Below are 27,895 nucleotides of genomic sequence, written 5' to 3' on the forward strand. Positions count from 1 at the left end.
CCTGCTCGGGGTTAGGTACCAATGAAATAGAATTTTATAAATATTCTCTTTGATAGTGGTACAGATTGACGTTTTTGCAGCTACCTCCCAAATGTCCTCCCAGTCTTCTCTATCGATCTCTGTATTCAAATCTTCTGCCCATTTGATCATATAGCTATGTTGGGAACAACCCGCTGATCGCGCCAGACCCAGATATATCTCCGAAATCAGCCCTTTACAGTAATATCCTTTCCTACACAGTCTTTCAAAATTTGTTAAATCTTTGAATGCCGAATCTTTGGAGACTGATTGCAGGTAATGCTTAATTTGGAGGTAACCAAACACTGGTATATTTATGATTTTGTGTTTCTTCTCCAGCGCCTGGAGTGGTAGAATTATACCGTTATCTACAAAGTCGTCAGCTACCATCAGCTTTAACGTCTTAAATTTATTGAGTCTCTGTGGGAGCCAGCCTGGGGAGAATTCAGGGTTATAGAATATAGGGGTTAGTAGTGTTGGACTGGCTGTCAGACTATATTTATTTTTATTTCTAGACCATATCTGCCATGTACATTTCATTGCTCCCAGTTTTAATGTTTCCAAGAAGGTCTCTCCTCCCCTCTCGGTCCACATAGCAGCCGGGAGAGAGAGAGGTCTTGTATAGGTAGACTCAAGTCCCACCCAGCAACTGGTGGCTGGATCATTGTTCCAAATTATTGCTTGTTTGAGTTGGGCCGCCAAATAGTATTTAATGATATCCGGGACTGCCAAGCCTCCGCAATCTTTTGGGGCTAGCATAATATATCTAGCTACCCTGGGTCTTTTATTTTGCCAGATAAATTGGAAAATTCTGTTTTGTATGTTTTTAAGCTCCGGCATTGGAATATCTATAGGAAGAGTCTGGAAATAATACAGGAGCCTTGGTAGGATATTCATTTTGATCGTGGCTATTCTTCCTAACCAAGATATCTGGTATTCGTTCCAGCTCTGGAGGTCCTTTTTTAGCCTCTCAAATAATGGTGGATAGTTATGTTTGTATAGCGTATTATACTCCCTTGTTATTTGGATTCCTAAGTATTTGATCTTTGTGGAGTTCCACTTATATTTAAAATTTGCTTGTAATAATTTGACTTCAGAATCCGATAGGGTTAGGTTCAATGCTTCCGACTTATCCATGTTGATTTTATATCCCGATATTTTGCTAAATTTATCTACGTAGTTGTGAATGTAAGTTCGGGAGTGAAATCAAGGGGTTGGCGAGAGTTAGGATAATGTCGTCGGCAAATAGGGATATTTTGTAGTTTGTCTCTCCTATTACAATTCCATTTATGTTTTTTTCGTCTCTAATTGTTGCTGCCAAGGGTTCAATAGAGAGAGCAAACAGAAGCGGAGACAAGGGACATCCCTGTCGAGTACCATTCTTTATGTTTATAGGGTTTGAGTCTCCTCCTGGGAGTTTCACTATAGCCGTGGGAGATCTGTATAGGGCTCTTACACCTTCTAGATATGGGCCCTGAAATCCATATTTAAGTAGGGTTTGGTCTAGGAAGTCCCACCTAATCCTGTCGAATGCTTTTTCCGCATCCAAGCTCAACAGGATGGCCTTTGTGGATGAGAGATGTACATGGTCGATTATATCTATAATTTTTCTAGTATTGTCTGAGGCCTGTCTGCCGGAAATAAACCCGACTTGATCTACAGTATATGTATCAGGCTTGGGAGTATGGGGGTCAGTCTATTTGCCAGAATTTTGCTGAACAGTTTTAGATCCGAATTAAGGAGGGCTATGGGGCGATAGTTACCACACTGTAGTGGGTCTCTCCCCTCCTTTGGTATGATTGCTAAATTAGCTTTAGACATAGATGGTGGGATGACTGTTCCTTCCAGAAACGCATTAAACATATCGAGTAGATACGGGGCCAGGACCGCCTTAAATTTTTTGTAGTATTGATTGGAGAATCCATCTGGGCCTGGCGTTTTGTTGGGTTTTAATTGGGCAATTGCATCTATCAATTCTTCTAGGGAGATTTCTTTATTTAGGTCTGAGAGGTTACTTTCCGAAAGTGTCGGAAGTTTATACGCTTCCAAGTATGTATAGATAGCCTCTGCATCTGATGATTTATTTTTGGGAAAATTTAGGTTATATAATTTGTTATAATAGTCCGAAAATTCGTTCGCTATTTGCGTCTCACAATGTGTCTTCGTACCTGATTTTGTCAAAATAGCTGTTATTTGGGATTTAGCTCTCATACCGCGCAATTTGGAGGCGAGTAATCGGTCGGCTTTATTACCTTTATCATAATATTTTTGTTTGGTCCACCGTAACGCCCTCTCCACTTCATCCATTTGGGTCTGCTTAAGTTCAGATCTAGTTTTGTCTAGCAATTTGAATAGTTTTTTCGAGGGATTAGTTTTATGTTTCTGCTCCAAAAGTTGGACTTTCTCCACTAGCTCATTATAGAGTTTTTGCTTTATTTTTTTCTTATGTGATGCTATGGAGATGATATTCCCTCTGATTGTCGCCTTATGGGCTTCCCATAACATTGCTGGTGACTCTACAGAGCCCTTATTCAGCGTGAAGTATTCTCTGAGTTTTTGTTTAATCTCTATTTCTACATCTACTTGATTTAACAGAGAATCATTCAGTTTCCAATTATATTGGTTAGTTCTATAGAAGGGGAGGGAGAGTGTCAGCGAGACCGGGGCGTGATCCGACCAAGATATTGATCCTATGTCTGACTGGGAGGTTGCCTGGAAGATGTCTTTAGTACCCAGAAAATAATCAATCCTTGAGTAGGTTTGGTGTGTTTCTATCACCCCCCCATTATTCCCTACCTACCTCCCCCAGCCCACACTAAACAGAGACAAAACCCAGCTGAGCCGAAAGGAAAGTCAAGACACTGAGATTACACAAAGCAACTACGCAGATCACAAGAGGAGCTCCGAAGGCAAGTACCCCCTCCATCGTGGGAAAATGGAGGGAAAAGTAAGACGCAATACACATGCCAAAACCATAAATGGCTCTTAAAACGACACTTAAATTAATATCCTTAAATGTTAGAGGGTTAAATTCAACCATCAAAAGAAAACTTGCCCTCCAAGAGTTCAAAAAAACAAAAGGCGACATACTGTTTTTACAGGAAACGCATTTCAATACTACGACCCCCCCAAACACCTTCCAGAGGGTTTTCCCACAGGCGTACTATGCGTCATGCCCCACAAAAAAAAGAGGGGTAGCGGTCTTATTTAAGCATACGGTCAAATTCTTGTTAAAACAAGAGAATGCTGACCCAGAAGGGAGATACATTATCCTCCAAGGTACCCTGTCGGGAGTGGATGTCACTCTTGTTAACATCTATGCCCCAAACGAAGGCCAACCCAAATTCTTAAGAGATCTATGTGACCTTATCAACCCCCAAACTCGAACTACATTGTTATTAGCAGGAGATTTAAACATGATAGCAATGCCGGAACTAGAAAGAACAAACCCCTCAGGGACTCCACATCCCCGTGTCACGGAAAAGAATGCCAGAGAATTTAGACAGATAATGAAGGAGTTCTCCCTGACAGACATTTGGAGGGCCCAGCACCAGGGGCAGCGGGACTACTCCTATTTCTCCCCCCCACACCAAATAAAACTATACTTTTTACTTAATTTGCTTATAAATAAACACATAAATATCCACTATTTTTTTAAGGTAAGCGTAAAACCGGGACAACTGTAAAATGTTGCACCAGATACTACACTTTCCACATGTGCAAACAAATCAGGTGCGCACACAGGCCTGTCCTTGCCTTTCTACTCAGTCCTTGAATTCCACCAAATCTTTCAAATCGGGCTCTCCCCGGATATTGGTGATAAGCTAATGCTGTTCCCTACAACACAGGAATGAGAAAACAAGCACATAATTATGTAACCTTGGGTAATTTGACAGCTGCGCTACAACAGCTATCAGAACACTCACAGCTAACGCTTTCCACCTGAACGGTCAATCCCCAACATGACACAAACGCACTGTTCTTTGACTAAGTTTAACAATGTAGGCAGATTTGTGCTGTATCACCGATCAAAGATTTTCTTGCACCAGTAAAAGGGCAGTTGGGGTTTTTATTCTTACTAAAAGTATAATACCAACGTATAGTGTTTTATTTATTCTACTTCAATTCCAAAGAGCGTTATAACTATACTTAACAAGGGCACATACCAACAGCACTGTGCTCTACCCCAGGGGTGCGTAAGATTTTTTTGGGGGGGGGGGGGAGGCGCGGGCAGTTGCAGAGGCCCCATGCTCTTCCCCAAGGCATTAAAATTAAATGCCGGGACATCGTGTAAGGCCTCTGGAACCTCAACTTACCTTGCTTCAGCCGGCGTCTGGAAGCGTCTCCATGGCAACGCGGCATCATTTGATGGGTCATGCGGCACACTTTTTTTGTTTTTGTTTAATAGGTTTCAAGCAGGGGGTCTACGGAGTTGAACCGCATTGATTTCAGCTCTGGGGACTCCCTGCTTCCCAAAATATTTAACTCCGTAGGGGGTGCCGGTATCGCTATACTGTTTAAGTGTTCCACGTCATGTAGGGCAACTTCCTATTGGCCCGCAGGATACAGGCCATTTAAGCCACCATTATGTGAGCCCAAACTAGCCCAGCCAGAGCAGGGGGACTCTGGAACTGAAATCAACATGGTTCAGCTCCAGAGACCCCCTGCTTGAAACCTACTAAACAAACAAAACAAAAAAAAGTGAGTGCTGCTTTAACCACATACGTATTGCATGCGTTAAAGGAGCAATCCAAGCCAGCGAAATTAATTTTTTTATGTTTTTGTTTTTTATAGAATGATATAATCCCATAAATATGTAAGTAGAAATTTAAAGACTCCTACTTATGTGTGCTTATACTGTATTAATTCCCACAGCTGCAGTTATTTCCACTGAAGTCTACAACCCTACAGAACCAAGGAGTGAGACACTAAAGGTGAGACTTACGTCAGAGGCCTGGAATTAAGGAAGTACTGTAGTAGAAAGCTAGAAAGGTGATGCAAAGAAAAAAAGGTGTAAGAAGTGGCGAGTGTGAGAGCGGGGGTTGTAAAATCACAAGATGATCCTGTTTCAAACCTTTACTGTAAATACAACAACCACTTGTGAGCACATTCTCAAATCTCAGACAGGTCTGCCTTTCCCCATCATCTCTTAGCATACAGTGCTCCTTCTGCCACCAAGGATTCTGGGTAATGAGCCACCTTTACTGCTATGACAATTACCTTTCAGTACGTGTATAGGAAGGGGAATTGGTTTGAAATAGACTCTTCTATATTTTATACTACCAAGCTTAAAGGAGCAACCCCCCACCAAAGCCTACTTGTTTAACTCACATACTGTATTACCTTGCAACATGAGCATGTCCTGCTCTTTAAACAAACAAAAACTATTTTTTTTGAGTGTTAGAAATCACTTTTCTAATCTCTAGCTTCTGTGGTTACCATGGTAACCTTTACAATGCTCTGGGCTCCGGGGACGGTTCCATTTTAACCTCCCGGACACTAAATATTTCAAACGGTTATATCTCCTGAAGGAAGCAGATTAAAAAAGTTTATAACAGCATCGGAAAGGACAAAAAGAAATGTCTTAAAGTAGGTAAAATAGTCAAATAAAATAAAATAAAAAAAAAAGAAATGGTGATCAACATGGATTGTTACTTCAGTACACTGAGCAGTAAAGTAATGCAGTATTACCGTATACCTAAGTAGTATGATGTGCACAGATTTGCAGACTTACAATGATGTTTATACATCACATTTACCTGGAGACAAGCTTTAACAGGTAGAACTACAAAATATTATCTACTTCAAATTCCTTCCTAGTAAAATCATATCATTGTTAAAGTATTTTTAATTGCATTACACAATAAGCTGAAGGTAAGTTTTATACTAGCAATGCTAAATATGCCGTTCCTACTAAGTCCAATCAGACACCTGTAAATAATCTCCGTGACCTTTCCAGGGGCCCTCGTGACATTTAGGTCATTGATCGCTCGACGCGATCAAAATGTTAATGAAGGGGGATATGATCACCAGCGAGCTGGCTTTGGTAGCGATCACGTGGTAGCGATCCCGGGCTTCCAGCATCGTAATGGTTAAACGTCTGATAGAGCTTGGTCTCTTCCAGCTCCTCCTTTTGATGTGATTCCACTGTTTGTTAAGCATATGCAAAAAGTGCTATCTTCTACTTCAGGGGGGGCCAACTCCAGTCTTCAAGGGCCACCAACAGTTCAGGTTTCCGAATATCCCTGCTTCAGCACAGGTGGCACAACTGAGCCACCTGTGCTGAAGAAGGGAAAATCCTGACAACCTGACCTGTTGGTGGCACTTGAGGACTGATGTTGGCCACCCCTGTTCTACTTGGTCCTCTGGCAGGTAAGTGGATGGACCATGAGCAAAGGGAAACTTTGACTGGTATGTATTCATCCTGTGCTGTTTGTTGTGACCAAAGTTGGGCTGCTCCTTTAAAAGTAGCAGTCAATCCATCAAGCAACGGCACTGGTATTACTAGGCAAGACATAGCCAATTCCAGCATTGCAGGTAGAACAATCAGTTTGTTATTTTTATAGATATTCAGTCATGCTCACGAGCCTCAAGTGCCTTTATCCGACTTCTGTAATTCTATACAAGCTAAACTGGTTTATTATAAATATTGGAAGGGCAGTGAGGTCATGATCGTGCTACGTTAATCTGTGCACGTTTTTGCTTCTCCACCTTTCTATCCCTTGTGGACGGTTCTGCACATTACAACGAATATTACAACTGGCACTACAAACCTACAAACCTCATAGACTTGGGTACCACAGGCTATTTTTGCAAGATGAGCTGTCCATTTCTTTTGGCCACCAGTCACAAACTTGTGTCATCGCTGTACAATAGATTGCACAGCTGTTGAACAATATGGTACTGCATACACTCCCCATGTTTACTACAGTGTGCACACTCATTGGCGCTTTTGAGTGGGTTTGTCCTTTAAGACAGGGGAGCGCAATCTTTCTTCCCTGCACCCCCCTGCCGTCTGTCCCCTCTCCTCGCGCCCCCCTGCTTACCTTGCTTCAGACTTCCTGGCGTCATGACGTCACATGACCCCACAGCGTCATTTGACGCCACGTTCCCATCATGACGGGTGACCAGGAGCGTCTGAAAAAAGTTAAGTAGAAGTTTACGGAGGCCATGCAGCTCCACCTGCATTAATGTAAATGTATTCGAGAAGCGTGTGGGGGCGTCTGTAAACTCTGCGCCCCCGACTTTTCGCACCGCTGCTTTAAGACATACTGTAGCAAAAAATCAGAAACCAGAAGGATTAGCAGTAAAATCTACATGCACTTCATCCTCCAGGTGTTATAAACTACATTACAATTTAAAGAAGGCAGCCTCCAGTCTGCCAACATAAAAGTACAGGTAAGAATATCTCAATAATCTAATTCTAGATTTCATTTTGCAAATCTTATTAAGATTGAGTGACAGTGAGGAAGGCGGCAATGGGAATGGGCATAGCGTGCAGATATAATTTATGGCCATATAAATAAAATGAGTTTCAAACATTTATTATCGATCACCTGACTTTTTTGTGCCATCCATGTGCTCTCTAAGGCCGAGCTTATAGTGGAGGAGTTGCTGTGCGCGCGTCAATGGCTGTATCAGTTAGCCAGGTGCCTGCGTACCTGCAGACAAAGAGGCCACGTGAACGCGGCCGCGTTGAGGAGACAAAAAATGTTGTCTTCACAGGCGGCTGCCGCATGATGTCAGCGTCACGTGAGCTAGTTCAGCCAATGAGGGCGAGCCAGCTTTGTGACGCATCCGCCACACCTCCTCATCGCTGCCAGCAGGGATCGCATGCGCTGCAGTCGCGTGGCACAGTAGGAGCACGCACTCTCGCTAGCAAGCGGAGTGTATAATCTGTGCCTTAGTATGATTACGGATACTTAGAAGCCAGATAGTTGCAGGGTAGCAAAACAGAGCAAGTGCTGTCTCAACTCCTGAAGATCATTTGTTATATAATGTGTGTATATGTGTGTATATATATATAATTATTATTAAACACTGAGCACCTCAATCCAACATTGAGCAAAATAAATGTGCACTTGTAAATTAAAAGTTACCTATTAGAACAACAGGCTGGCACTCTCAAAGATAAATGTAACTTTGGAGGACGTTTACCAAAAGAGCAATATATATTGAGTGCCCATCTGTTATCCTAATTATTCGAATATATATATATATATATATATATATATATATATATATATATATATATATATATATAAAATAATGGAAATATTACTGTATGCTCATTTTCATGTCTTAGACAGGTCTGCAACCCCGCCTTTCACCATTATCACCCAGCACACAGCACTTCCACTGCAGCAAGGGATTCTGGGAAATGACATGCAAATGAGCACACAGTGCCACCATAACATACACACATATACATATATATTCCAAAAACAGCCGGCACTCCACTTGAAAGTAAACAAAGTTTGGTGCTTTAGCCTGTGACGGGAGCTTTGTGACAGGCTATGAATAATACACACCAAATATATAACTGGGTTGAACTGGACGAGACTTAGATATGAAAAGGTTAACACACGAGATATACAAATAACAGACAAAATATGGACAAAATATGGACACTTACTTAAAGGTTAGGACAAGAAAAGCCATCAGGATAGAGGATGGGCCATTTCTTCCATAATTCAGTTTCAGATGAAGACATCACAGCAATACATGAAGACACATGAAGACATTTGAGTAAGGGCTGACACTGGGTTAAATACCATTTCAAACCCACCTCTTAACCCTAGATGCCGAGGTGGCTCGAAAAAATCTCTTTGAAGCAGATTTTGGCTTCCATTGTAGGTGTGAAGTATCACACTTAAAAACACTCAGTTCCTTGTTTCCTGCCCCCAGTATAAACAATTAGGGCAGTTACCTTTTGATCACCGGGCTATGTTAATTCTTCAGGATGCCCTTCCTGCCTTATTTAACATAGCAGATGGAGTCTGCATTTTTCAGAGCAGATCCAAAATTCCCATATACACTGTAAATAACTTCATAACTTCAGTTCAGTAGTACTTACTGGCACGCGAGACATATTAATACATTCCGTCACGCATGACGCTCCCAATGAGACTAAATACTACCGTGTAATACTAAAATTAAGAGAGATATTAATATCTGTCTCTTAGTACCGGCTAGACATCAGGTGTCTGTAATCCTTATGTGCGAATCAGTCCCACGAATACACATATGTAGCTTTTAGCACGTTCAGCCGGGGACATCTCATAATATTCTTATATTTAATAAGGTCACTCATTCTGTAGCCCCACTCCTAAATCAGGGGCGTTTGGCCAGTCTACCAAATGGAGTGTCTGGCAGGATACTATGGTTTGTAAGTATGAGTTATAACACTCACAAACCACTCCAGCTTCCTGCAAACATTTGGTCGCATTCCTTAGTAGGCAGGCATCTTTGAGGTAACTTAAACAAAGGGCTAGAATCACTATTCAACTATTAACCCTTGCCCTCCCGGATGGACCCCAGTGTTTGTGTGGTGCAGTCACTGGAACAGAAACAATACATTTTTACAGGGGAATAAACAGTTGGATGGCTGAAGCAAGGCAACACCACATTAATGGACCCCAGTCCAGTTAACCCCCTGCTTCCCAGGTGAGAGTAGAGGGTGGCCAAATGGGGTGTATCCCCTTTAATCCCGGGCCAAATCCCCTCTCTCTTGACAATCCCATAACACAATAATAGACCATACGATACCGGTTGAAGCACGACATCAAGGGGAAGCACGACATCAAGGGACAGCACTCAGGTAAGTTGATCACAAGTTCTTTGTATAGAAAAAGACACAAAAACTTTTTCAATACAAAGAACTTGTGATCAACTTACCCAAGTGCTGTCCCTTGATGTCGTGCTTCAACCGGTATTGTATGGTGTAGTGTGTGTGTGTGTGTGTGTGTGTGTGTGTGTGTGTGTGTGTATATATATATATATATATATATATATATATATATATATATATATAGTGACGTCTCAGTCCCAGCGTCGGATCTTTTGTCCAGATCAAAGGCAGGAAACACTGTATTACTCTAAGCAGGGGTTTATTTAAAGGGTATAAAGCAGGTACAGGGTTAACTCATAACACAAAACGGAAATAAAAGACCTAACTCATTCCAGGAGTACTGACTAATACTGCTTAGTCCCTAACTAGTCGTGGGAGAACTAAACTCTTTTCCCCACTTTACCCAGTGTACCTGCAGCAGGTCTCCTTTCAGATCAATCTACAGCAGCTTCTCTCACCTTGTCTGTATAACTCTCAACAGTGTGTGTCTGGCAGCATGGGGGGGGGGGGGGATCTCTGTATCACTTCCTGACTATACAGGCTAGGCTAATTAGCTCATTAACTCACAGCTGCACAGACCTGTCCAGAATAATTAACACTATGAGAGTTGTAAAGTCCCACAACTGCCCCACTCTAGCCCCTAGAGGGCAGCGACGGCACCACAATATATACAGTGTTCGACAAACCTATACATTTGCACGCCCCGGGGCGAGTGGATTTAACATCGTGGCGAGCTCCTATTGGCCCAAGCAGCAAACGTGTGGTACTAGGTTGCGAGTAGATTTTTTTGTTCGGCGAGTAGATTTTTTGGTGATTTGTCGACCACTGTTTTATATGTGTGTGTGTGTGTGTGTGTGTGTGTGTGTGTGTGTGTGTGTGTGTGTGTGTGTGTGTGTGTGTGTGTGTGTGTGTGTGTCTTTTATAATTTAGTACTCCAAGACTTTGAGGCACTTTGTTCTAAACAAACCAAAATCAATAAGAATCTTTCAAAAAATGAAATTGACGCATTGAACATACTTAAAGATAACCATAATATTGTTATTAGACAGGCTGACAAGGGAGGGGGCATAGTCATCCAGGACACATCTGCGTATCTCGAGGCACACAGACTCCTGGATCACTCGGCCGCCTACTCCATTCTGGAGTCTGACCCGGTAGCCAGCTATAAAGATCTGTTAAAGGAACTTCTAACTAAAACTCAAATGGATGGTATCATATCCAAATTGGAATTCAAATTCTTATTTATTTTACATCCACGTACTCCCATATTATATCATCTTCCCAAGGTACACAAGTCCCTGTCCAATCCCCCTGGCAGACCTATCATATCTGGTGTGGGGTCCATGACGTCGGGCCTATCCCAGAATGTAGATTACTTTCTTCAACCCTTTGTAGCTCAGCTCAGGTCACATATTCGGGATACGCTCCACGTCATTGATTCCATCTCGGATGTGAAGTGGAAATCAACCTATCTTTGGGCCACATGTGATGTGGCCTCTCTCTACACCTGTATAGACCATGCCAGGGGGATTGAAGCAATAAAATACTGTCTGGAAAGGGACTTGTCCATTCCTGATAAACATAAAAATTTCATTTTGGATAGTGTTATGTTTATTTTAACTCACAATTATTTTTTGTTTGAGGATGTTTATTTTTTACAGATCTGTGGAACGGCCATGGGCACGAGATTCGCCCCCAGCTATGCACATCTCTTCATGGGTTTTTGGGAGAGATTTGTTTGGCAGAATGGGGATCTTGGGGCGGGCCTCGTGTACTATGGCCGTTTCATAGATGACATTATTATGATTTGGGATGGAGAGGAGGCGGATTTATCCAATATTTTAAGTTCCTTTGACACTAACCCTTTGGGATTCAAATTCACATTCAATATTGATGCTGTATCCATGTTTTTTTTTTAGACTTGGTACTCACTACAGATCTAGAGTATAATATTATAACCACTACTCATTTCAAAACAGTTTCAGTCAATAACTTTGTTCATGCGTCTAGCAATCATCAACAGTGGCTAAGTAACATTCCTCTGGGCCAGTTTCACCGATTGAAGAGAAACTGTACCAGAGAGTGGTTTTCTTCTCCAGTCGGACACACTTAGCCAAACATTTATAGACAAAGGCTATAACAACAAATTAGTGTCTGACTCTTTCAGTAAAGGTAGAGGCAGATATGCGCAAAAAATCCAAAATTAAGAGAGTTTCGCGCTTGAGTTATGATGCCCCAAGGGAGACTGGAATTATTGATTCTTCTGCTGTAAGATTTATTACCATTTACAACCAGTCCTATAAAAGTATACATAAAAGTCTTAATAATCATTGGAGCATTCTCAAGTGTGTAATCCCTACGCTCACACACATTTTTAACTCCTCCCTCTGCTCTGAAACCTTTCCATCCTCCTTCAAACATGCAACAGTCATACCATTACTCAAAAACAGCAAGCTTGACCCTACCTGTCTTTCTAACTATCGACCAGTCTCCCTCCTGCCTTTTGCTTCTAAACACCTTGAACGTCTTGTATTCTCTCGCTTGCTCAATTTTCTCAACACCTATTCTCTCCTAGACCCTCTACAATCTGGCTTCCGCACTGCTCACTCCATGGAAACAGCCCTCACTAAAATAACTGACGACCTCCATGCTGCCAAAGACAGAGGTCATTACACTCTGCTCATATTACTCGACATCTCTGCAGCATTTGACACCGTGGATCACCCTCTTCTCCTTCACATTCTCCATACTCTTGGTATTCGGAACAAAGCTCTATCCTGGATCTCATCCTACCTCTCCCATCGTACTTACAGTGTCTCTTCTGCCAACACCTCCTCCTCCTCTATGGATCTCTCTGTGGGGGTACCCCAGGGCTCTGTCCTGGGACCTCTTCTCTTTTCTCTGTACACACATTCTCTAGGTGACCTAATAACATCTTTTGGGTTTACTTATCACCTCTATGCTGACGACACACAAATATACTTTTCAACACCCGACCTTACACCTGTAGAAACCAAAGTTTCTGAATGTCTCTCTGCTATATCATCCTGGATGGCCCTCCGCCGCCTTAAACAACATGGCTAAAACAGAGCTCCTCATACACTGGCGACACACTTTATTCGAGCTTGGCTAGTCCCACGAATTCTGGTATACCCGGGTGTATTGAGGTTTGTGACTGTTTTCTGCCCGAGTGCATTGAGTTATTTTCCGGCAGGGATTGAAGCATTTTATTCCCGCTGGCTGCAATACTGCACAGTACATATATATATACTGCATTACAATTCATGAATTTATGCCATCTGGTAGACACGCGAAGCATTGCAGCCTATTAAATCCTAATCATTATCATTTAACAGATCAGCCGCCCATCAGCCAGGCATGAACCCAGGCTGGGAAGTCAAATGCAACGGGGCTTGCCAGAGGTGAGGAGCGGCGCATTCCAGGTATCTGCCAGGTACATACCGGGTATTTGCTCGAATAAAGTGTGTCGGTGCAGTACTTCCTCCCAAACCTGGCCCTACTACTTCCTTCCACATTACTGTTGGAACTACGATCATTCACCCAGTAGCCCAAGCACGCTGCCTAGGGGTCACACTTGACTCCTCGCTCACATTCACCCCTCACCTTCAAAACATTTCTAAAACCTGTCGCTTTTTCCTCCGCAATATAACAAAGATACGCCCTTTCCTCTGTTGCTCGACTGCTAAAACTCTGACTCAGGCCCTCATTCTCTCCCGTCTTGATTGCTGTAACCTCCTGCTATCCGGCCTTCCTGCCTCTCACCTGTCTCCCCTACAATCAATCCTAAACTCTGCTGCCAGAATCACTCTACTCTTTCCTAGATCTGACTCAGCATCTCCCCTCCTGAAATCCCTCTCCTGGTTTCCAATCAAATCCCGCATCTCACGCTCCATTCTTCTCCTCACTTTTAAAGCTTTACATTCTTCTGCCCCTCCTTACATCTCAGCCCTAATTTCTCGTTATGCACCATCCAGACTCTTGCGTTCTTCTCAAGGATGTCTTCTTTCTACCCCCTTTGTATCTAAAGCCCTCTCCCGCCTTAAACCTTTCTCACTGACTGCCCCACACCTCTGGAATGCCCTTCCCCTCAATACCAGACTAGCACCCTCTCTATCCACCTTTAAGACCCACCGTAAGACACACTTGCTTAAAGAAGCATATGAATAGCACTGTGGATATTCTGAACACGATACACAAAGCTTGGTCTCCTGCAGACACACTTACCAGAACTCCCTCCTACTGTCTCTGTACGTTCTCCCCACCAATTAGACTGTAAGCTCCTCGGGGCAGGGACTCCTCTTCCTTAATGTTACTTTTATGTCTAAAGCACTTATTCCCATGATCTGTTATTTATATTATCTGTTATTTATTTGATTACCACGTGTATTACTACTGTGAAGCGCTATGTACATTAATGGCGCTATATAAATAAAGACATACAATACAATACACACACATATTACACTGTGCCTTGGGTGCCAGAAATATAGATTGTCCCCTCTTTCCTTAAGACAGTGATTTATTGAGCATGTATTGCTCATTAGTGATATTAAAATGAATAAACATGCCCCAATGAATGCTGTCAATGCAGTACTAATAACTGTAATCATGAAAGTGCAATGTAAAAATCTCCTCTGAACAACTTGTTTCTTAAGGATGGCCCAGCACAGCACAGGAACAGAAGCCGTGGCTGATAGTACATGACACGGATTACATAATTCTGTGCTGCAAATAAAGAGCTTATGTTGTAAAAATAGACAATGCATAAATCACAGGCGGGGGGTGATACATATTCACTGGCATCAGGAAGCAAATATCCACATGTCCATTTTGTTGAGGCTGCATCGCTGCAGACACGCTGATAAAGAGTACTGGATTACGGGATCTGCCCTTCCAGTTGGTAGGTCAGGGGTGGTCAACTCCAGTCCTCAAGCAACCTTCCCCCCCCCCCCTCCCAATAGGTCAGATTTTCAGGATAGCCCACCTTCAGCACAGGTGGCTCAATCAGTCCCCGCTTCAGCACAGGTAGATTAATCAGTCCCCGCTTCAGCACGGGTGGCTCAATCAGAGGCTAAGTCTTTGACTGAGCCTCTGATTGAGCCACCTGTGCTGAAGCTGGGATACTGTGTTACCTCTCTCCAGCAGGCATCGCTCCTCCACTTCATCTATTCCTGTGTGCGTTACGTACTTTTTCATCACTTGTAGCACTTTAATGTAAAGTACGGTTTGATGCGCATACTTTTTTTTTTCTTCCTTAATTTAAATCTATAACGTATTCTGTACAACAGAAGATAAAAGCCAGGGAGGAGGTTATTCTCTCTTTTCGAAGGAATGTTGTATAGAAGGGGAAAAAAAAACGACAACAAAATAAAATTGTCTTTTTTCTGTCGTCTATGTACTAAGATATTTGGCTCACAATTGTGGCAAGTAATCAAAAAGTATATTGCCTGTCTGCGTTTTTTTTTCCCTATTGGCTGATATGCATCAGTGACACTTTTTTGTCATATATATTGGCGCAAGATGTGTTTAATGAGGTGGAGGAGTAGTGATGCCCATGATAGACACATGTAAAAGCAATGTATTCAAATATTTTTTAGAAATGCATCAAAACTTTAGTAGAAAATGCGTCTAAATTCGACACCAAGATTTGCAAGCGTAATCCTACAGAATCTGTTTAAAATATTCGTACAGTACATACTTGAGTCTGACATGCATCAAGGAAAAAATGTCTGACACAGGAACGGATGTTTCTTTAAAATACATTAACCAAATTATATGCAGTATGTTCATAGTATGGCTATAATAAAATATCTTAAAACTAAAGAATTTACTTCTTAATATTACAGTAATTTAAAAAATATATTATGGTTATATTAACATTTCAATTTCAATGGTTAATTCTTTTTTGACATAAATATAATTGTAAACAAAATAAATGATACAACTAGAAATGCATCATGACAGAAAGAAATTGATATTATAGTCAATGTTTCATTCTATGTAAATAATATGTGTCCTTTGCAAAGGCAAAAGTACAGTACTCTAAAATGTATTGAAATGTAAGAAACAATAGACATGATTAAATAAAATGTGTTCACTTCCATCATTTACTAATGAAAAAAATATTTTAATTGGCGCATTGTGCCTATAGTCAATTTTAGATTAACCGATGGATCGAGCAGGTATTTGACGCAATGCGCTAGGCGCCATATCAGACACTCTGCGCCATATCTCCAGTAACGCGACGACCGTCATAAATACAACGCAATTATTATTACGTTTAGTACTACTTTAACACTACATTCTTGAACCCAACATTTTAAATTGCATATGTTAGTGCACAGGCCACAGAGCAACCATGAGGGGGGGAGGCCCCAGGCCAACTGTCACAGGGATGGCGGGAACGGAGGCCTGGCCGGCCAATACCGGACACTGGACACAATTTCCAGGATCAGCCAGGCCCAGACCCAAGACGTACGCCCCGCTTTAAACAAACTTTCAGCATGCAGCCACCACCACCACTTAACACGTCCCTGGGCTGGGTATAAACTCCTGTCATGGGTCCTGGAAATGCTGCTGACTGGCTTGAAAGGCCTGTGTTTCACCACAAAATATTTTTGGAGGGATTGAATATAGAGGCATTCAGGCAAGAGCGATGTATCAAGGTAAAAGTGGTGCAACTCTGGGGCATAAATATACACCATATGTATCAACGTGAAAAAAATCCCATGGAAACAATGGGGTTTGTGTTTCATACAGTACATCGGAGAAAAAAAATTCCCCCCAGAATTGAACCCCTTTTGTCTTGATACATAGATCTATTAACCCTCACAAATACCACATACTGTACAATGACATTATTACTGCTGATATTTGTTATTAGGGTATTTAAAGGATATGTACTAATGATTCTCTGAACGCTCAAAGAATTATTCACTTTAGTGTTAATGCATAATTATACTGCAGCACACTCATACACAAGGGTTGAGGAAACACCAGTAAAAAGGCTGTGATATGTGGTTTTAACGTATAGCAAAGTACATGCTCTCACCTACAGTCACATTGAAAGCTAACAACCTACTACGGCTGAGTCCATGGTCAGCGCCCGTGCTAAGGCGCGCTGACACTTGTCAGTGAGCCCCTGCAGCCGCAATGAGAGCTTTAGAAGGGGCTCGCGCACGCTTCCGCAGGCGTGCGGAGGCGTAGCACTTCAAATTTATTTAGTTTTGGCGCTCACGGGAGCGCAGGGCCGGTCACGTGAGCGGTTCGCCCAATGAGGGCGAACCAGCTCCGTGACATCACTGGACCGCCCCCTGACATGCCCCCGGACGGCGCGCGAAGTAAGGCCAGGGAAAGCACCCGCTTTCCCTCAGCTTCAGCGCGCCTCCGCACGGCTGGATTCACCATGGACTCAGCCTACTGCAGCTCTCAGGAATGATTGACTACTACAGCCTGGGACATATTTAAAAGTAAAAAAATATATATATTTTATCACTGAAATTGCTTGCTAAATTGATGTAAGAATAAGCAAACTAGGCACGGTTTGGGAAACAATGTAGAACAAATAATAAAATATGATATTATAGCTGTTACAAAAAGGTATACGGAGTGATTTGGTCACTGACAAAAAAAGATTTTTTTATATGAATGTTTCGGGCAATGCTTTTTTGAGCAGAGGAAACCCTCAAAGATTTTTTTTTTTTTTTTTAAATCTTGGGACATCATTGCTGTTTAGACCTCACTTATCCCCTCCTCGCTTACATGTAACACACCCAACCTCCTCTACACAAGCACACACCCATCACCCTCATCACCCTCTTCTTAAACACTCCAAATTCACCCTCACACATCATACTCACCCTTTTACTCAACACTCACTCCACATGTATCCCTTCTCACAGTGCACTCACCCACCTTCTTAATTATATGCACCACATTCACAACCCCCTTCTTACTTATATCACACTAACCTCCCTCGCCTGCACACACAAAACCATCACACTCTCTTCCCCACACAAAGGCCTCGGTCCCGCTGAACTCGGTGGCGCGGGCGGCCACACACGAGTTCCCCACCAGCAGGGGAATCCTGCGGAGCCGGTCCCGGTCCCCCCTGGCTGCACAGCTTACTACACGCTGTGGCGCGTCAGCCGCTATGGGACACAAGAGAATGGTGATCCTTAGCGTTGACGCGTCACGTGGTGTGGCTGTGAGCCAATGGGGAGGGGAGGCTTCGGGAGGAGGAAAGGCTACGGGGAGCAGGGAGGAGTGTGGAGTGAAAGCAGCGTGAGTGCCTGTCTGTGTGTGTGTCTGAGTGCGTGCGTGCCTGTCTCCGTCTGTGTGTGTGTGTGTCTGCGTGTGTGTGCCTGTATGTTGCTTTACTTACCTTCAATCAGCAGCCCGAGCCATGGAGGGAGGGGGGGGAGAGTAGCGGGTCCCTCCGCTCAAGCCACGCCCCCCTCCCTCCCCCTCCCGCCCACCTCCCGCTCCCTACAGACCGCGCGCCTGTCTGCAGTACGAGCGCGCTGACTCTGGGAGCGGGGCCTTAGCCAAAGCCCTCACTCTTTCCCTCTTTCCTCACACACAGACAAAACATGTCAGCTGCTCAGTGGTACGTCTTGCATTGTCTGGAGATGAAGAGGCTTCTCTCTCCTCTGTGTTTGACAGAAAGAGGAAAGGCGGATCGCAGATTCTACATCTCCAGGCAGCGCGGGACGTGCCAGCTGAGCAGCCACTAGAAATGTCCCCCCCCCCCCCGTGCCGCGGCATCCTTGGCAGGGTGTTACGGCAAACCTGATATCTGAGGCTCCCTGGTGGCAAATCACTGGTTTAGGGGAAAGGTAGGACCAATCAGGAAACATCAAGATGTTTTAACGGCATTATTCCAAAATACACATAGTTATACAGGTAGTCCTTGTTATCCAACGTTTCACTTTACAACGGATGGCATATCCAACGCTTTACAATGCAACCCTATGAGCCGTTTTTAAACGCCGGAATGCGTTATTCACCGCCACTGATTAACATGGGACGCACTTTACAACGGTTCCACTATCCAACGCTACTTCCAGAACGGATTCCGTTGGATAACCGAGGACTGCCGGTACTCAAAAATTGCACTTGTTTTGATGCAGGGCCACGCCTTTCTGTAAGAAGGCACAAAGAAAAATGTCCAAGATTTGTGGCTTGGGACCTCTAAAAATCTCTGTTTAAATTGTAAAAAAAAAAAAAAGGATTGCACATAGTGGAATACTGTTTATATTTGGGTTATGAATAAAGTGAATTCTTTGTATCTACCACTCTTTATGACCTCCGCTTCTGTAGTTAATGACGAAAGTTGGGTTTTAATGTATTTAGATGTACATCTAACCCGTGGTTTTTTTTTTTTGCTTGATACTTTTTTGGTAATTTCAACGGGACTCTAGTAAATACAAATGAAGTAGAAATAGCCGTGTTAGTCCAGTTGCGATAGTGCAGAGTAAATGAGTACTCCAGTACTAGGTGAGGGAGAGAGAAGAGCTCTTGAAAGCTTATCTTATAATATCAATTGTTATTCCAAATAAAAAAAAAGGTATCACCTAATAGTGAAGCACTCATTTACCCTGCATTAAACATAAACAATATTTCAAGTGCTATATGTACTGGGTGAGCTTGTCATAACACACAGAGCTCCCTTTTGTCTGCCAATTTCTGAATTTTCCAGTGTCTGTTTCTCTTGTCACTCAGCCTCCCTGGGAAGTCCCCTGGGACCCCCAGGCTGGGAAACACTATCATATAACTATGGTTATGCTCTCCGGTGTGTTGGTGCCATATGCATTATGCAGTATAAGGCATTTGTAAATTCATCTGGTGCAGCCTGTCCTGTTCATTCATAAGATGTAGTCACTTCACAATAATTCCTCTGATCCTGCCTCTCACATTATTTTTCCAATGTGGCATTTCTCATGGATTCATTGATTCATCTGATGTGACATTTTTAATTTCAAATGTTATTTCTTCACCAATTTGATCCAGGGTTTCATTCATTTTTTTGTCCCCAGCTGCTGACTCGCTATAATTTGTTCGGGTGGTTCAATCTCCTTTGTGATCTCATTTGAACTTGCATGGAATTAAGGAAGGAAGGAAAAAATAATGTGGTGGCTGAATTAGTTACAAAGATTAATCATCGTATATCGGCTCAATGACCATCAACAATGGCTGAATGAAAGAGACGGCCCACAATAGCTCCATGTATATACGGCTGAATGGTTAAATGAATGAATACACCTGGACATAAACTGAATGAACTGGCTTAACAAATGTAAGAAAAATGAATTCATAAGATGGCACAGACTGAACCAATAAGAGACCTTGCACTGGCTAAATGAAATAAACCTGTATTTCTTAAATAACTCTAAACCTCTAAAACCTGAATGAATAAACAAAGGAATTGATGCACCTGTTTTAGTTACAGAAGATCAGTGGGTTTTTTTGTTGTAAAAAAAAAAAAAAAATACTGGTTAAGGAGCCCTATAATTATATTGTGGAATACTGAAGAACCCCATCCCTCTCTAATAGCGCGTCTGAGATCAGATACATTGTAAGGAACCCCAACCCTCTCTAATAGTATGTCAGAGATCAGATGCATTGTAAGGAACCCCAACCCTCTCTAATAGTATGTCAGAGATCAGATGCATTGTAAGGAGCCCCAGCCCTCTCTAATTGTGCGGCTGAGATCAGATGCATTGTAAATTCTTCTGTATTTGGTACAATTTTCAAATGACCTGAAAATTGCATGGAACCCTCTAGGGATGCCCGCGGATCCCTAGAGTTGATAGGAACCCCTGTTGAAAAACACTGAGTTAGATGAACAGATGAACAAGTCTGTTCATGCACAAATAAATACAAAAAATATGAATTAATTGGGTCAGCACTGTCCCGCTTAATCAATGAAGAAATGAAAAAGCCAGTACTGATTGGATGAAGGAATGAATGAGCCAGTTTGCTATATTGGAGTATTGGATGACTGAATGGGCATGCATTGAAACAATAATTAGGTGAGGCACTTGGGTAAATGAATGATGCTGGACTGGAATAAATGAGTTAATGACTAAGCCCAAGCAAGCTAGATAGATGAATGAATTCAAAAATACAAGAGCCTGCAATTATTAGTTGAAATACATGCTTAAACCTGCACTGACTGCTTTCATGATTACAAATAAATTCATGAATGAGCCTACAATTTCTGGATAACTGAATTAAATAGCACCGAATGAAGAGATGAATGAATAGACGAGTCTGCAATAGTGGGATGAATCAAAGTCTCAAATAGATAATGACGCAAAAGAGCTGAACTCACTAACTGAACGAATGAATTTGATAATGAATGAAAAAACTTACAGCCGTTTTATAAAAGAGTGAAGGAGTATGTTTTAATTTATATGCATTTTCTAGGTAAATGAACAGAAGACCCTGCACTAACTGGGTGAATCAATAAATAAATCAAAGAGCCTGAGTTGGCTCAAAAAATGAATGAATGAAAATATAATGGATGACTGAATGAGTATACCTGCTAGAATTGTGAATTAGTAAATAGGCATTGGTTTGATAAATGAATTGTTATGCCCTGGCGTGATAAGTGAATGAATGAATTGTCTGGATGAATGAATGAAATAGCCTGTAGTACTGTAAGTAAGGATGAGAGACTACACTGGCTCGCTGATTCAATGAATGAATGGGAGAGCCTACACTGGCTGGATGAATGAAAAAAAAGAGTGCACTTGCAGTGTGAGAGAATGAGAGATAGACAACAACAGTTTGTGGAGTGAACAGACAAGCTTGAACTTGATGAATAAAATAATGGATGTGCCTACATATGGTTAATGAATAAGTTCGACACAGTCAAGGACAGGTGGTGTTAACCCCTCTGCTATCAACTGTGTCCACCGGCGCACTTACTTATAAAATTGATATACATACAATGACATATAAAAAAGGGGGAAGGGATTGACACAGTGAAAATAGAACAATAGCTTATAACAAAAAATAAAGGTTAAAAATTGATACTTCATATCTAGAAGATTTTCACATATTGTGTTCCCAAATAAAGAGTCCAATCTTGATTCGCAAAAATTGGGTATGCAGCCGCTTTACATCTGGAACCAACCTCGGGACCAGGAGAAACTAGAGACAGGGGATGACAAAAAAAGAAAAAAGCGCAAGGCCCATAGAGTAGTAAAGTTAGGTTTATAAACAATTAAAAACGGTTATAAATACTCACAGCAGAGTAGTTGGTACAGACACTTCGGTACTAAGAGTGACCGCAGGAACAGAGGTACTTTGTTCGTCTGCTTGTTTGGGTTAGGAGAATGTCAGCCCTCCTCCTTCTTTCGATCGGCGATCTCGTCCACTTCCGCGTCAGGTGACTCGTGACGTCGGCGTGTGTCATCGATCGGGGGTTGGACTACAGGCAGTCACTAGCTCCCTCTCCAAACTCGGCGGTCAGGGAACTCTACCGTCTGCGTCTCCTCAGTAGCTTAGTGTAGGCTCCCAACCATCAATAGCAACCAGAGCAATGTCCGCCCTACGCATTTCAAGGACTCTGTCCTCTTCATCAGGGACACTTTCATTGCTGGTTGAAAGAAGCTACTGAGGAAACGCAGACGGCAGAGTTCCCTGACCGCCGAGTTTGGAGAGGGAGCTAGTGACTGCCCGTAGTCCAACCCCTAATCGATGACACGCGCCGACGTCACGAGTCACCTGACGCGGAATTGGACGAGATCGCCGATCGAAAAGAGGAGGAGGGCTGAGATTCACCTAACCCAAACAAGCAGACGAACAAAGTACCTCTGTTCCTGCGGTCACTCTTAGTACCGAAGTGTCTGTACCAACTACTCTGCTGTGAGTGTTTATAACCGTTTTTAATTGCTTATAAACCTAACTTTACTACTCTATGGGCCTTGCGCTTTTTTCTTTTTTGTTATGTGCCTACATAGGCTGGGTAAATAAATGAAAGAGGGCTACATGGCTGGATGCATAACTCATTTCATGACAGAGGCCCGGCCTTCGGAAATGGTGCCAAGTCAGGAGGCACCCTACGACCCTTTTTTTGGCTTGGCAAAAATGGGCCCGAGTCTGTACTGGATGGGTGAATAATTTAATAAGACTGCACTGGGTAAATGAAAAAGTAATTCAACTGATGCTATGGTTGACTGGGTAAAAAATTACAGTTCAATACGTCCAACTGCATCCAAAATAACTAAAGCTTGTTACAGAGGTGTACATTGCATGAGAAATATCTTGCACATGCTCCTAAATGGATGTTGAATACCTTCAAGAGCACTGAGCCCTGGAGGCCATTATTTGGCAAACAAGCATCAATTTTTAGTTATTTCCTCCTCCCAAAAAAGTAGTCTTATTTCTAAAAAAAATTATATCCTGGAACTAATATTTCAAAAACATGGATGTGAAACAAGACAACTGGAATCACTTCAAGTGTCAAATTTGACACACACAAAATATGTTTTAACTACACTAGTCTTACAAAAAACAGCAACAAAATAGTGGGTGACATACTGAGTAGATAACAAATACAACACAAACGACTGTGCAATAGATCTTCACACAGGTGTACCACGGATGTTAAATAGTTGCATAGTACAATGTAAAACTGGGTTCTGATTAATACCGGACCAAGAAGCACCATGATAACAAAGGGTAAAGGAATTCCACTGATTTCATTGTGATGCTCAAGTAAAAAGCTATAATATTTTACAATATTCTACCTATAGAATAAATACGTCACTTCCACGGGGAGTTTACCATCTAGTTTGTAGCCATTAACTCAAGTGACAGTGCTGACACCAGAATTTGAACTGTGATCTCCAACTTCAAAGACAATGTTATTACCACAAGGCAACTCCTCTAATAATAATAATAATAATAATAGAAACTTACAGACACTTTGCCTTAAAAAAAAAAAAAAAAAAAACAATATTGCTTTTAATCACAAATTCAGTCATTCAGAATCAAGAGGAAGCGCTGAATTACTGTAATACCAAAACAAGCAGAACAACTACATGAATATACTGTACAAATAAAGACATACATACTGTACACTCTGTTACATACCAATGGGCAGAAAATGGGTTTCGCTTTACGGTGACTCACTATCCGACGCCATTTTCAAGAACGCATTGTATCGAATGCCTGTATTAGTTAAGTGCTTGGATTGTATTTTTAGAATAAAGGGGCTTAAAACATGGGATAGAAGTCTGGGGTTCATGAACCAAGAAAAATATACAGGACAGTAGGGCTCTGCTTTACAGCGTTCCGCTCATACGGCGTTTCCCAATGTATAGCCATATTCATTAGGTTCGGCGCTTGTTCTGTTTTTCCGGCGATTTTCGGCATGACGTGCACAGCAGCAAAGTATCGGCTGTCACTAAACAACAATTTTAGCGCATGCGCAACTCCTTGTCAAATGCCATTTGTCAGCGAAACAGTCGGTTTACAGCTCTGCATCTCTGTTTTCAAAGGTACAGTACAGTAGTGCCCTGCTTTACGGCAATTTCCGCTTTACAGCGGTGGCCTGGAACGGAACCCGCCGTATGAGCGGGGCACTACTGTACTGCGTTTTTTACATGAATGTGATACGGAGAAGCATTTTTTTTTTTTAAAAACCTTAATCTACTGAGGTCTATGTTATCAATGTAACTAGTACTATATTCCTCATGCTTGTGACTATGTGCAAAATGTTCTCTAAAGTTGGCAAATCAGGCAAAATTACCATTTTTTCCACCAAAAAGGTGAACCATAATTCCAGACATTTGTGCAACTGCCTGGTGTCATATTTAAGAGATTATATACAGGCAGTCCTCGGTTATCCAACGGAATCTGGTCGGGAAGTAGCGTTGGATAGTGAAACCGTTGTAAAGTGAGTCCCATGTTAATCAGTGGCCTTGAGCGTTGGATAATGCATTCAGGCTTCGAAAAACGGCCCATAGGGTTGCATTGTAAAGCGTTGGATATTCCATTCGTTATAAAGTGAAACGTTGGATAGCGAGGACTACCTTTGTGTGTGTATGTATATATGTGTATATATATATACACACATACACACGCACGTACGTATGTACGTACAGTATATTGCAAAGCACATTTGAAGACATCAGAACGTCTCTACCATGTGGCTTCAGGTCTGTGAAGAGTTAGTGTAAAGTCCAGCAACGCACAAATTATATGGCAACGTATCAAATGTTGCTTCTCTTTCCAGTGTTAAAAAAAAAAACATCAGTCCAAACTGGAGTAAATTTCTCTTATAACAATCTATGTCAAATGTAATAAACTTCTTACATTTCATGCCAATGCAAACAGCAAGTAAATACATTAAATAAACTCTCCATGTACCATAACAGTAGCATTTATTTATTTCTCTTGATGCCTAGACTAATGTATAATACTTAATGAATGCAATAAGTGGCTGCACCTCCTTGTGATCCTGTGGCAGCACCTCCTTGTGATCCTGTGGCAGCACCTCCTTGTGATCCTGTGGCAGCACCTCCTTGTGATCCTGTGGCAGCAGGCAGACCTCCCCAGCACACAGTTTCACATGAGAAGTGAAGCCCCCCTGGTAAGCTGCGTGTAGGGAACTTGGCCAGCAGATCAAAGCAATGTAGGGTCCCATTGGTTTTTACAAACAAAGAGCAAAGTAGAGTGATGACTGCTCAGCAGTGACATGCAATGTCCCCCCCCACTTACCCCACCATCTCCTCCTTCCATCTTCCATGTCTGAGATGTCGCGGTAGCTGCCTGGAGAATTTACTCTGCTTCCCTTTTGTGCTTTCCTTTTGTATTGCTTTCTCTCCCTCTCTCTCCTACAAACACACTCCTCCTACTCCTGGTGCCTCTTGCTTTCTCTCCCCCCTCCTCGGGCTGCCTGTGTGCCAGGTCTCCTCTCTCTCTCCTGTGACTAGTCTTTGTTGTGAGCCGGCGGTGGGAGCTGTGTCACAGCTCTGCTGTCCTCTCTTTCCTCCTCCCTGGGATCCGGGACGGCTTCCTGAAGGGGATGAGAGCGGTGTGTGCAGAGCAGAGCACAGCACGGGGTGTGAAGCAGCAGCAGCAGCACCTCCTACAGCACTCACTGCACAGGAGACTTCCACTACAGGGTGTGCACATTACACACTGCATATAACATACTGTACCTGACTGCAGTATCATATATTAGAGAGAGAGAGTGTGTGTGTGTGTGTGTGTGTGTGTGTGTGTGTGTGTGTGTGTGTGTGTGTGTGTGTGTGTGTGTGTGTGTGTGTATCTATATATAGATAGATATATAGATCGATATACATACACATACAACGGAAATAGCAGTGATAGTGCAGAATAAATGAGTTCTTAAGTATTACGTGATACCTTTTTTATTTGGACTAACAATTTATGTCATAGGAGAAATCTCAAAAGCGTGTCCTATGACATAAATTGTTAGTCCAAATAAAAAAGGTATCACCTAATACTGAAGAACTTATTTATAAGCACTAAATATAAATCACATATATATACACATATATATATATATATATATATATATATATATATATATATTACATTTAACATAGCACAGAATTGTATGTATGTGCTCAAAAGTGATGTGTGTGTGAATGCAAACACTGATCTCATTACGTGCATTTTTGGAAAAAACGCTCTAAATGCAGTTCCTGACTTGGAATTTCTTGATACTTGTATTGGAAAAACTTAAAGACACCTAATCGTCAGAACTTCTCATATCAAAATACCTTCCTTTTTAAATGCATAGTTTTTCCTTAAAAAAAAAACATTTAATTGCCTTTTCCTCAGTATTCAAAGAATGTAGTTAATGACTTACCGCTACAACGAATATATATATATATATATATATAGTATGTCTTTATTTATATAGTGCCATTAATGTACATAGCGCTTCACAGTAGTAATACATGTGGTAATCAAATAAATAACAGATAATATAAATAACAGATCATGGGAATAAGTGCTTTAGACATAAAAGTAACATTAAGGAAGAGGAGTCCCTCCCCCGAGGAGCTTACAGTCTAATTGGTAGGTAGGGAGAACGTACAGAGACAGTAGGAGGGAGTTCTGGTAAGTGCGTCTGCAGGGGGCCAAGCTTTATGTATCATGTGTTCAGAATATCCACAGTGCTATGCATATGCTTCTTTAAGCAAGTGTGTCTTAAGGTGGGTCTTAAAGGTGGATAGAGAGGGTGCTAGTCGGGTACTGAGGGGAAGGGCATTCCAGAGGTGTGGGGCAGTCAGTGAAAAAGATTTAAGGCGGGAGAGGGCTTTAGATACAAAGGGGGTAGAAAGAATACATCCTTGAGAAGAACATATATATATATATATATATATATATATATATATATATATATATATATATATATACATATACATATATACATACATATATATATATGTAATATATAAGCACCAAACAAATCACATACACACACACATATATATATATACATATAACATATATATTATATATACATATATATACATATATATATACATATATATATACTATTATACTTCATCCAATACCATGGTTCATAGAGGAAGACAAAGTATTGTATTAAATAAAACAATATTGCAGCGTTTCGGTTCAGTTAAGGAACCTTCACACCACATAACCCTGATGAAGGTTCCTTAGCCCAGCGGTGCGCAAAGTGTGGGACGCGTGGGTGGTTGCAGAGGCCGCGTGAGGCGTCTGCAACTCGCTTACTTACAGGGATTCTGCAGAGCTGATAAGACGCGTTGCTATGACGCCGCGGTGTCATGCGTAGTAAGGTCACACATCCGTCTCTATGGCAACAGTGCCACGTGACCCTGCTGTGTCATTTGACACCGCCAAACAAATGTGAGGGGGGTGCGAAAACGAGGGGGAGCAGGCAGGGGTGCGCAGCTCAAAGTTTGCGCTCCCCTGTCTTAGCCAATCCGAACCGTTGGCATTTGTTTTGTTTTATATAACACTTACTTT

The 27,895-nt window shown here is 42.0% G+C and overlaps 1 protein-coding gene across 7 annotated transcripts in view; it reads right to left on the reverse strand.

Moving 5' to 3' along the window:
• Positions 1-27,895, reverse strand: part of PSD3 (pleckstrin and Sec7 domain containing 3) — a 586,117-nt gene that overhangs the window by 399,357 nt on the left and 158,865 nt on the right. Inside the window, exon 1 of one of the 7 annotated variants that reach the window (XM_075605154.1) lies at positions 25,625-25,965. The exons of 4 other annotated variants lie outside the window; for them this stretch is intronic. In XM_075605154.1, coding sequence (XP_075461269.1) covers positions 25,625-25,645 — 21 coding nt within the window. In that variant the 5' untranslated portion in view covers positions 25,646-25,965. Of the gene's footprint in view, positions 1-25,624; positions 25,966-27,895 lie in introns of those variants that run through there. 2 more of the 7 variants (XM_075605165.1, XM_075605180.1) reach the window with 2 other exon arrangements.

This window comes from Ascaphus truei, chromosome 1 (genome assembly GCF_040206685.1).
Source record: "Ascaphus truei isolate aAscTru1 chromosome 1, aAscTru1.hap1, whole genome shotgun sequence".
NCBI lineage: Eukaryota > Metazoa > Chordata > Amphibia > Anura > Ascaphidae > Ascaphus > Ascaphus truei.